Below are 12634 nucleotides of genomic sequence, written 5' to 3'. Positions count from 1 at the left end.
CCCATCTCTCTTAACGTACTCTCACTTTCTGTGTGTCTCTCCCTCTCTTTCTCTCTCAAGTGAAGAGGCTGATCTCTTTCATTGATTCCCAGAGAAGTGGTATCCAGCATACAATGCCATTTCGTTTTTAGTTCCATGTACAAAATCGACCATCATCCATCAATGTTGTTTCAGCGGCAGTAGAGCCACACTCCAGTGGGTTTCTTCCTGTTAACTGAGATTATCAAAGAGGGACATGTCAATGAAGTAAAGAGGGCTGTTAAGAGGTAGATAGTGGACTTTTATCAGTATTGGTGCCTTAGTATACTTTGGTGCCTTAGTATACTTAGTATACTTTTATCAGTATTGGTGCCTTAGTGACTAGTGTGACCTCCTAAGGGTGATGGAGAATCTACTGAATAGGGAATTTCCTTATGCTGGATGGATCCCCAGTTCATTCCCTTGTGCCCTCATTCTTTCACAGCAATGTCACTGAGAGAGGCAGGACAGGACAGAAACCACCAGTCCAAATTTAGACCTTGGTCTGTTTGGACAGTGACTTCCACTCCTGAGGGTTGTTCCTGCTCCCAGAGACACACATAGTTTCGTCCACACAGGGACATCTCCTCAGCTTGCCATGCTTGGTATTTACGCTCTATTTAGACCAGCCTAAAACAAAAGGGAGTTGGGGCTTTCCTCTGTTTCCTTTGCAGCAAAAGACGTAAACACTAATGCTTGACGATATTGTCAGAGCTAACGAGCATTGACGTATGTTTTCAGCCTTGTCCCAGGCCGGCTGTGTGTCTGTGTTGTGATGAGAGGGCCAAAGCCAGCAGTGGGACCCAGAGTTCTTACCCCGGCCTGGCCTGTCTTATCCTTGCCTGACTTACCCCGGCCTGGCCTGTCTTATTCTAGCCTGACTTACCCTGGCCTGTCCTGGCTTCTTCACACAGCTGTTCAGTGTTGTGGAAACTCCCCACCTCTTGTTTGTTGTCACTACAGAAAAGCCTCATGGGGGGGATAGAGAGACAGAGACAAGAGCTCTACAGCTGATTCCCAGCAAACCAAAATTGGTTCTGTGAATGTTCCCACAACATTCATTAGGTTAACCTAAATGTTCTAATAACACAAACACTGTCCAGTTATGCTTATGATTATACAATGTTTGTTTAAATCTTTCACCTGATCTTGCAAGAATGTCCCAGAAGACATTTTGTCTGTACTTTAAAGGTTCCCAGAATGTTTCATTAGTTTGTGGGAACAGAATGGGGACATCACAAGAGATATGTTCCCCACATTTTGTTTGCGGCACTATGTTCTAAAAACATTACTGGGACATTGTGTTATTACACTACCAGGAAACCTAATAAGAACATTCGGGAATGTTCTGTGGTGGTTGTGCACAACATTTTAGTGAGTTTTAGGAGAACATTTTTTTATCAAAAACATTCTTTGAATGTTTTGGGGATGTTGTCATACTAATGCTAGATAGAATCCTAACTAGAACTTAAAGGTGCACTATGTAGTGATTGTATGATTTAATAATAAATGCTTGTATTTTTAAATAATTTGTATACATAAAAAATGTAATAATTTGCCTAATTTCAGTTTGTTACAAAAAAGCAAGCACAGTGTAGACAATCGTTGTACCATCTTACCCGCTTTGAAATATATTTTCCATAACCAAAAATATTTTATTTTCAGCTGTTTGAAGATGGTGTACGAAACCAAAGTAAAAGATGCAAAAACAAAACTTAAGAACGGGAAGCATAGAAATAGCGCACATATAACTGATCTACCACTTCTTTGACTTGCTTTCAATGAGAATGACAGATCTATAACGCACATTTCCACGTGAATTATGTCGGGTCACCCAAATATTGCCGGTTTTAATGAGAATGTTATCTAATGTCCTGGTAATGTTCACGGTTTGCTGGGGAGGGCATTAATAAGAGAGGTATTTATAACCTGGCGGCAGGCAGGTTAATTCAAAGTCTGACCGTCACTGGAACTATTTTAAAGAGAGGATTACTGAGGAGGTTACACACATCTGATAAGAGGCGCTGTAAAATGAAGAATGTGGTTATGTGTCCAGGATCCATGTTATTGGTGTGCATTTTTTGTGCACATAGCGCCATAGCACCTAGGGCTACTAAGGCTGAGGTGGATGATGACTGCCAGACCACCACAGTTGTCAGGACGAGATCCGAGTGTTGTTGACACAACGTCCAGTCCACCATAGCAGGATACCTACGGGATTTTCCAGGGTTTTAAATGTTTCTGTTGAGCGATACCCTGAGTGTACAAAACATTAGTAACACCTTGCTAATATTGAGTTGCACCCCCTTTTGCCCTCAGAATTGCCTCAATAGTGTCGGGGAATGGACTCTACAAGGTGTCGAAAGCATTCCGCAGGGATGTGTCAAGTTGGCTGGATGTCCTTTGGGTGGTGCACCATTCTTGATACACACGGGAAACTGTTGAGTGTGAAAAACCCAGAAACATCGCAGTTCTTGACACACTCAAACCGGTGCGCCTGGCACCTACTACAATACCCTGTTCAAAGGCACTTACACATTTTGTCTTGCCCATTAACTCTCTGAATAGCACACATACACAATCCATGTCTCAATTGTCTCAAGGCTTAAAAATCCTTCTTTAACTGGTCTCCTTCCCTTCATCTACACCAGGTTTCCCCAACTGGCACATGGTAGTTTTCAGAGCAAATTATTATATATTTTTTAAGGGATGCACGAACAATCAGTGAATATATCGGAATCGGACGATATTAGCTAAAAACGCTGGGCCAATTGTGCGCCGCCCGATGTGATACAGCCTGGATTCAAACCAGGGACTGTAGTGACGACTCTGCACTGAGATGCAGTGCCTTAGACCACTGCGTTAACTATTTAACTACTAGAATGCTTAAAAGGCAGCTAAAATGTTAAATATCGGTTATCAGTATCAGGTTTTTTTGGGCAAGGAAGATATCAGATATTGGTATCGGCCAAAAATGTCATATCGGTGCATCACTACTTTTTTAATTGTTAATTGTTGGACATAAAAGACTGTAGCTCCAAGAGATTGTAATTATGAGAATCTGTTTGAAAGTATTCCCACGCATAATAGAGAGATACATGTGATCGTTTACAAATGTAAGCAATGTTTGAAATTATTATGTTTAGTCAAATATAATATCTGTTTGGGATTCTTGCGATCAGTTTGCAGTCTACAAATTATTTGTAATTATGTTCCGGCCCCCCGACCATCCACTCAAGAAACAATCAATAAGGGATCATAGCTTTCACCTGGATTCACCTGATCAGTCTGTGTCATGGAAAGAGCAGGTGTTCTTAATGTTTTGTAGACTCAGTGTATGTTACAGCTTAGATGTAGCTGATACAATCCATTCATCCCTTTATGGAGACTGAGACGAGCTTATAATATAAAGGGTCACGATCAGCAGGCAGAAAACTGCAGAAACCCATTTAAAACAGAGACGGTAGTAACTGAATTTCTCCGTAAGAAAACTCATTTTTGTCTTTCCATTTAAAAAGACGATCATGCCTACTGAACATGACTCAGGTCTCTGAAGAATCAATCTATCTTTTTAGACTGTTAGAATATTTATCTGGTCAATATGTCAATGTATTATGTCTGTTTGTAACAGTGTGTTATATGTGAAAATGTGATCATATTATAAATTGTATTTTAATGTTTTAGGACTCTTGGAAGATTAGTCCAAATGAGGACTAAAGGAGATCCTAATAAAATCAAACACAATCAAATCTCTGCCCTGTGCTCCTGCAGTAGCTGGTAGCGAGGACATACCTGACCTTATAATGGGACCTTTTCAGCACCCTGTTAGATGGGCATAGCGTGATCTCTGTGACAGCTCCTCACCAGGGCCCTGCTTCAGCCCAGCCATCTAGCACATATACCTTGTTATGCTATATAGTCTTGTTATTTTTTTATTTTATTTATCCTTTATTTAACTAGGCAAGTCAGTTAAGAACAAATTCTTATTTACAATGACGGTCTACCAAAAGGCAAAAGGCCTCCTGCGGGGACGGGGTCCTGGGATTAAAAATAAACATAAATAAAATAAAAATATAGGACAAAACACACATCACGAAATGAGAGACAACACTACATAAAGAGAGACCTAAGACAACAACATAGCAAGGCAGAAACACATAACACAGCATGGTAGCAACACAACATAACAACAACATGGTAGCAGCACAAAACAGGGTACAAGCATTGTTGGGCTGAGACAACAGCACAAAGAGAAAGAAGGTAGAGACAACAATACATCATGCAAAGCAGCCACAACTTATTCTAAAATATATATATTTTTTATCAATCTACACACAATACCCCATAATGACAAAGGCAAAACAGGTTTTTAGACATTTTTGCAAATTAATAAAAAATAAAATACTGAAATATCACATTTACATAAGTATTCAGACCCTTTACTCAATTCTTTGTTGAAGCACCTTTGGCAGCGATTGCTGGGCACACCTGTATTTGGGGAGTTTCTCCCATTTTTCTCTGCAGATCCTCTCAAGCTCTGTCAGGTTGGATGGGGAGCGTCACTGCAGAGATGTTCGACCAGGGACATTCAGAGACTTGTCCCGAAGCCACTTCTGCGTTGTCTTGACTGCGTGCTTAGGGTCATTGTCCTGTTGGAAGGTGTACCTTCACCCCAGTCTGAAGTCCTGAGCGCTCTGGAGCAGATCTCTCTGTACTTTCCTCCGTTCATCTTTCCCTCGGTCCTGACTAGTCTCCCAGTCCTTGCCACTGAAAAACATCCCCACAGCTTGATCCTGCCACCACCATCCTTCACCGTAGCGATGATAGCAGGTTTCCTCCAGACGTGATGCTTGGCATTCATACCAAAAAGTTCAATCTTGGTTTCGTCAGACCAGAGAATCTTGTTTCTCAGTGTCTGAGAGTCCTTTAGTTGCCTTATGGCAAACTCCAAGCGGGCTGTCATTTGCCTTTTACTGAGGAGTGGCTTCCGTCTGGCCACTCTACCATAAAGGTCTGATTGGTGGAGTGCTGCAGAGATGGTTGTCCTTTTGGAAGGTTCTCCCATCTCCACAGAGGAACTCTAGAGCTTTGTCAGAGTGACCATTGGGTTCTTGGTCACCTCCCTGACCAAGGCCCTTCTCCCCCGATTGCATAGTTTGGCTGGGTGGCCAGCTCTAGGAAGTCTTCGTAGATCCAAACTTCTTCCATTTAAGAATGATGGAGGCCACTGTGTTCTTGGGGACCTTCAATGCTGCAGAAATGTTTTGGTACCCTTCCCCAGATCTGTGCCTCGACACAATCCTGTCTGGGAGCTCTATGGAAAATTCCTTGGACTTCATTGCTTGTTTTTTGCTCTGACATGCACTGTCAACTGTTGGACCTTATATAGACAGGTGTGTGCCTTTCCAACTCATGTCCAATCAATTCAATTTACCACAGGTGGAGTCTAATCAAGTTGTAGAAACATCTCAAGGATGATCAATGGAAACAGGATGCACCTGAGCTCAATTTCGAGTCTCATAGCAAAGGGTCTGTATACTTATGTAAATATATTTCAGTATTTTATTTTTAATACATTTGCAAACATTTCTAAAACCCTGTTTTCGCTTTGTCATTATGGGGTGTTGTGTGTAGATTGATGAGGAAAGCAAATGTATTTAATACATTGTAGAATAAAGCTGTAACGTAAGAAAATGTGGAAAGAATCAAGGCGTCTGAATACTTTCTGAATGCACTGTAGTCTTGTGCTATATAGCCTTGTTATGCTACAAGAGATTAGTCACCCACTGATGCAATGTTCAAGAGACGCCCGCCTGCCTGGCCGCAACACCCTCTCCCACACGCCTGCATAGAGGAGGGCTAGGTTATACAGCATATACTGTAGGAATGTGTGAAGGCACAGTGTGTGGAGTTGTACGTGGGCTTTGAAGACAGATGGAACGTTTTAATTAAGCTGTGGCTCATGTGTTTGGATAGGGACTACAGTAGATCAGGGACTACATTAAGTTCATGAATGCAAAATGGCTTTTGGCTAGTTGAGTCGCTTGCTTGGGTGTCTCTTAGTTAAACCTTTATATTGTTGATGATGATGTGGATTGGCCTGTTTACTAGATGTTATTGTAAATGTGCTGATCGTCTTGTATGTTTCTTGTGCAGATGCTGGGCGGAGCCTCCCTTCCTGTGAACACTCTGGTGAAGATCAAAGAGGGCCTGCTGCGACAGAGAGAGCTGGAGATTGACAGGTCAGTAATACAGAGCACAGAAGAGGAGGGCCATTTCAACGAGCAGGGCTGCACTGAATCATTGGGCAAAGCAGGGGAATTAATTAAGGCTGGAGAAAAACACACCAGAACAATTCTAGGAGGACCACACCTAAATCAGTCTTATTGTGTTGGAGCAGCAAACATGTCTGACTGAGTCTCTATGCACCTCATTATATTCCACCACTGTGTCTGACTCTGTTCGTCGCAGTAGGAAAAGCATTGTGAGAGAAAGTGTCCCTTCCCTTCGGGGTGTCATTGCCCAGGGGAAGGTTAGTGCACTGTAGTCTCTGATATGATGGGGCAGTACTGCATTCATTTTTCTATGGGCCACACACTGCCACCCCCTCGAGGCGCACAGACACACATTTTCTCAATGACCTTGAGCAGATGTCAGTGTGGTGGCCACACAAGTCCGAGGTGTACCCTTTCAGAGTGGCAGGCTGGCGCTGATAGGACAGGCTGGGCAGTACCAGGGGAGGAGTGGACAGGACAGGGTCACCTATCACCACCCACCCATAGATTACTGTAGGAAATACAGGCAGAGACACAGCAGACACACAGCACAGAGACTTACCCTGCCGCACCGACACATAGACTGGCATTAACATGAAAGGTTGGGCCGGCTTTGAATTGCAGGGATCAGTGTGTAACCCAGCCATTGATTTATATATACACTAGATGACTGAAAGGGGGCGCTGTGTTGAAATCACCGTGCCTCTATCTTGGAACTCCCCCACCAATGTAAAAAATATTTTGGAAGCTATCGAAATGCAATTATTAATGTCAACATTGATTTTTGCCACACTTATTCTATTACAGATACATTAATGCATACTTTAAAATGATATTCTGAACAAAAATATAAACGCAACATGCAACAATTTCAAAGCTTTTACTGAGTTACAGTTCATATAAGGAAATTAGTCAATTGAAATATATTCATCAGGCCCTAATCTATGGATTTCATATGATTAAGAATACAGATATGCATCTGTTGGTCACAGATACCTTAAAAAAAATGGGCCACACAATGGGCCTCAGGATTTCGGCAAAATATTTTTGTGCAATCCAATTGCCATTGATAAAATGCAATTGTATATGTAGCTTATGCCTGCCAATACCATAACCCCATCACCACAATGGGCCACTATCTTCACAATGTTGACATCAGCAAACCACTCGCCCACGTGACGCCATACACGTGGTCTGTGGTTGTGAGGCCGGTTGGACGTACTGCCAAATTCTCTAAAACGATGTTGAAGGTGGCTTGTGGTAGAGAAATAAACATTAAATTCTCTGGCAAAAGCTTTTGGGAACATTCCTGCAGTCAGCATGCCAATTGCACGCTCCCTCAAAACTTGAGACATCTGTGGCATTGTGTTGTGTGACAAAACTGCACATTTAGTGTTCTTTTATTGTCCCCAACACAAGATGCACCTATGTAATGATCATGCTGTTTAATGGATTATCTTGTCAAAGGTGAAATTACTCACTAACAGGGATGTAAGCAAATTTGTGCAAAAAAATTGAGAGAAATAAGCTTTTTGTGGGTCTGGAAAATGTCTGGGATATTCTATTTCAGCTCATGAAACATGGGACCAACACTTTACATGTTGCATTTATATTTTTGTTCAGTGTATTATGTGAGCTAAACAGAAAAATGAAAATATATATACAGTAACAGTCAAAAGTTTGGACACACCTACTCATTCAACAAGTGCTCAGCATATGTAGGAACTCCTTCAAGAGTGTTGGAAAAGCATTCCAGGTGAAGCTGTTTGACAGAATGCCAAGTGTGCAAAGCAGTCATCAAGGCAAGGGGTGGCTACAAGGCAAAGGGGGGCTACTTTGAAGAATCTCAAATATAAAATATAGTTTTATTTGTTTAACACTTTTTTGGTTAATGCATGATTCCATATGTGTTATTTCATAGTTTTGATGTATTCACTCACCTAATGTTACTGGCCCCGCTACAACAAAATACTTAAATACATATAATTTTGTCCTTGAAACATTTAATTGAAATAGTGGACAATTCCATTCATTACTACTGGGTAGTGTCCATTTTGGCCGACCGATGGCTTCAAAGCCCCTCAATTGCCAACACATAGCATCAGCAATCCAGGGTTTATATACATATTTGAACCCAGCCCAGCCTGCTCATTCTTGAGACTGGTCAATTGTTGGTACCTAGTGAATTAGACGAGATGCTATGTGCATTAGATATGCGATTAACCGTTTCTTACCATTATGTTTCTAGCCATGAGTTGGGTTAACAGTAGGCTGTTAACAGTAGGCTGTATGCCTCCTGATTCAGAGGGGTTGGGTTAACAGTAGGCTGTTAACAGTAGGCTGTATGCCTCCTGATTCAGAGGGGTTGGGTTAACAGTAGGCTGTTAACAGTAGGCTGTATGCCTCCTGATTCAGAGGGGTTGGGTTAACAGTAGGCTGTTAACAGTAGGCTGTATGCCTCCTGATTCAGAAGGGTTGGGTTAAATGCGCAAGACACATTTCAGTTGAATGCATTCAGTTCACTTTCCCTTTTATTGATTATCTCCCTCAATGTGACGCAAAGGAATGAGAAAAAAAGCTAATTTCACCACCAGGTGGCAGTCTTAACCAAACCTACATACACTGAGTATAACAAACATTAGGAACACCTTCCACCTTTTGCCCTCAGAAAAGCCACATTCGTCGGGGCATGGACTCTACAAGGTGTCGAAAGCGTTCCACAGGGATGCTGGTCCATGTTGACTACAATGCTTCCCACAGTTGTGTTAAGTTGGCTGGATGTCCTTTGGGTGGTGCACCATTCTTGATACACATGGGAAACTGTTCAGCATGAAAAACCCAGCAGCCTTGCAGTTTTTGACACAAACCGGTGCACCTGGCACCTACTACCATACCCTGTTCAAAGGCACTTAATCTTTTGTCTTGCCCGTTCACTCTCTGAATGGCACACATACACAATCCATGTCTCATTTGTCTCAAGGCTTAAAAATCCTACTTTAACCCGTCTCCTCCCCTTCATCTACACTGATTGAAGTGGATTTAACAGGTGACATCAATAAGGAATCATGGATTCACCTGGTCAGTCTATGTCATGGAAAGAGCAGGCGTTCCTAATGTTTTGTAAGCTCAGTGTACATGTGTAGTATCTTAATTTGACCAATTTCTCACAGCAGGAAAATATACCTACAGCAACAGGAAATGTGAATTATTATGTGGATTATAATGAATGTACAGTTTTGTAGAGGTTGATACATTTTTGGCCACAATGAATCTGACATTTTAAAGTGGGAATAACAAACTTTAGAAGGTTTTTTAATCCTTGAATACACTACAATTGATTTAATATAGTATATCGGTACACAGCATTTAGTATTCCTATCTTGATCCAGTAGCATTAATCAACACTCCCCTTTTATTTTGCTGAAAGGCAGAAAATGTCAAGGTAAGAGTTACACACAAGCATTAGGAGCTGAATATAAATATGACATTCTTTCAAGGCGGGGGGTTTAGAGGAGTGAAATTGTGCTTGCCTCATCAGGATAGCATGCAGGCAGCTGGCCCACCCTCCACTAGCGAGAAATACTAGACAAGTCATTTATACTGAGTGGAGATTCTGTCACACAGCCTTAATCTTCATGTTTTACTGGCCAACCAGGGCCCAGTAGAAAGCACCGTATATTACCACCTGTCCACAACGCTGACTCAGAAGTACCCAGGGCTAGATATGTATGCTATATGCTATAAACTCTAGTGGCATTAAGATGGATGTTATTATATATCGTCCTACATGATCCACACAGAGTGGGCATTCATTGGCCTGTTGTCTGTGTAATATGGATAATGTAGAGAGCTGGCACTGTGTGACCATTGCTTATTTTACTGTGTACCTCATAAGATGTTTTCCCATGTTAGTATGACTTGGATATCAGTATGCCTGCTTCTGTAATCAATGGTGATGTGTCACTGACATGTTATGTCTGATGTGTGTTTTCCAGACAAAAGCAGCAGATCCTACAGCTCCATGCCCGGATCAGGGACAATGACCTGAGAGCGCAACAGGTCCTCCTGAGCCAGAAGGGGCGCTGTGACGACCCCCATCTACTTAACGCTAAGGTAATAAAGCCTCATCTAGTGCATCAGTAACAACCCAACCGTCTTATCTACTATACTGTTATTCCCAACTGGCAGAAGGTTTTAACATTCTCAAGCTTAGTCTCAAGCTTTGACATTTGTTGACATATCTGGAACTTTTTAAAAGAATGACAACTAATGTATCTCCTTGTTTCTTTCCCAGGAGTCTCCATATGACAGTCCTGTAGCACAGCCCCATCCCCAGCTGCAGGTCCCAGATAGGGTGAGTCCTCTGTGCTGTGACAACGGGGAGCTGGGCCGTAAGCTGGCCGCTGCAGAGCTGGAGGTCATCCACCTCAACCAGTTCCTCAAACAGAACACCCAGAAATACACAGAGGACATCAAGAAGCTGGAGGAGAAGGTGACCAACGGGCATATTACACAGATCAATCTTAACACTAGCCTCAACAACAAACACCAGCCTCACCACAACCCTAATCCTAACTCTAATGTAGTTCATGTCCACCCCCCGGATCAACCCGTCAAAATCCTAACCCTAATGAATGTAATCAACCATTTCTCCTGCCTTTCAGATGAAGACGCGCGACCGCTACATCAGCAGCCTGAAGAAGAAGTGTCTGAGGGAGAGTGAGCAGAATAAGGAAAAGCAGCAGAGGATAGAGACCCTGGAGAAGTACCTAGCTGACCTGCCCTCCCTTGATGAGGTCCAGACCCAGGCCCAGCAGGTAGTTTGTCTCCCCAGCCACAGGACCACCTCAGGGGGTCCCGTCTGGCTGGCTGACCACAGGGGTTCTGCTAGCATCTCTACTGACTTCTCTGCTAGTATCTCTGCTAAGCTTCTTAGTCATTTGATGGCCATGTTAGAATTTTTTTTTTTTTGTATTATTATGAGAAAGTATACGAGCTAGCCTGTATGATCTTGATTTAGTTTTAGGGTTAAGATTAAAGTCACGGTTCTGGTGAGGGTTAAAGTTTAAGGTTAGTGGTCCATTGGATTTGTGGTCACTGGTCCGAAAGCTCCTTATTTCTGCCCTCTCTAGCGTGGCCAGAGAGTGAGACCCTGCTAGCGTATCTGCTAGTTAGCGTCTCAGTGCTAAGCTAACACCTGGTAATGGAGCGGGGGCGTCTCTTCATTACAGCTCTGTAATCTCATTAGACCTGATTAGATCAGCCATTTCAGGCTGTGGTAGTGGTAGAGTGGGATGGGAGTTCAGAGTGGCTATTAACAGCCTCCGGTCAACCTTAAGATAATATGTCTCCTATTGTGTTTGCCCTGTCTATCTTTACTGTAATGATAATTAAATCATTGTCAAATTGAATCTCATTGTTGTCTAATGGTAATCATGTAATACACCATCTTGTCACCAGAGGTCAATAAGAACCAAACAGTGTCAACTTTATTTAGTGGTTTGTGTGTAGTGTGTACTGATATTCCTTTGGCCAGGTCAGTCTTAGTTAGTGGTCTTTGTGTACAAATGTCCCTGTGGTGTTCTCTGAGATGTGGTTGGGATAGTCACAGATAGTGTGTGTATCGTCCTAATTTTCTGTTCCTGTATGTGTTCATCAGCTGGAGGAGGGTCAGGGGAAGGCCCAGGGTCTGCAGGAAACAGTGGCTTGTCTGGAGAAGAGTCTGGAGGAGGGCTGCGCCGTGCTGCAGGCGAAAGAGGACCTGATTGAGACCCAGTGCAAGAGGGAGAAGGAGCTGGTGGCTGCTGTACAGAGGTGTGTCGGAAATACAATCTTCCTCTGCAACTTCTCCTTCTAGTTGTAAAAGTGTGTTAAAACAGTCAGAGCTGGTAAGTTGTGGTTGTGTTGATGACAGACGGTGCCCTAACGTTGTGTCTCTCCCTGGTTCCCCCAGCCTGCAGGAGAAGGTGGAGCAGTGTCTTGAGGACGGGATCCGGCTCCCCATGCTGGACCTGAAGGAGCTGGAGATAGAGAACGTACGGTTACAGGAACAGCAAGCCACCACCACCGAGGTGAGACGCAGAATGCATACAAACGCAGGGATGCATGCAGACACACACACACACACTTAACGCTAAGGTAATAAAGCCTCATCTAGTGTATCAGTAACAACCCAACCGTCTTATCTACTATACTGTTATTCCCAACTGGCAGAAGGGTTTAACAATCTCAAGCTTAGTCTCAAGCTTTGACATTTGTTGACATGTCAGTCTTTTAAAAAGTTCCAGATAACTAATGTATCTCCTTGTCTACACCACAACACGCAAACACACACAACACAA

The 12634-nt window shown here is 42.8% G+C and overlaps 1 protein-coding gene across 2 annotated transcripts in view; it reads left to right on the top strand.

The window, feature by feature from the left end:
* Positions 1-12634, top strand: part of LOC129817497 (centrosomal protein of 85 kDa-like) — an 87229-nt gene that overhangs the window by 66262 nt on the left and 8333 nt on the right. For both annotated transcript variants that reach the window (XM_055872801.1, XM_055872800.1), the window contains exons 4-9: positions 6175-6260; positions 10289-10406; positions 10588-10785; positions 10958-11110; positions 11953-12107; positions 12247-12364. In XM_055872801.1, the coding sequence (XP_055728776.1) occupies positions 6175-6260; positions 10289-10406; positions 10588-10785; positions 10958-11110; positions 11953-12107; positions 12247-12364 (828 nt within the window). The remainder of the gene's footprint in view (positions 1-6174; positions 6261-10288; positions 10407-10587; positions 10786-10957; positions 11111-11952; positions 12108-12246; positions 12365-12634) is intronic.

This window comes from Salvelinus fontinalis, chromosome 20 (assembly GCF_029448725.1).
Source record: "Salvelinus fontinalis isolate EN_2023a chromosome 20, ASM2944872v1, whole genome shotgun sequence".
Lineage (NCBI taxonomy): Eukaryota > Metazoa > Chordata > Actinopteri > Salmoniformes > Salmonidae > Salvelinus > Salvelinus fontinalis.
This window is presented reverse-complemented; position numbering and strand designations above follow the sequence as displayed.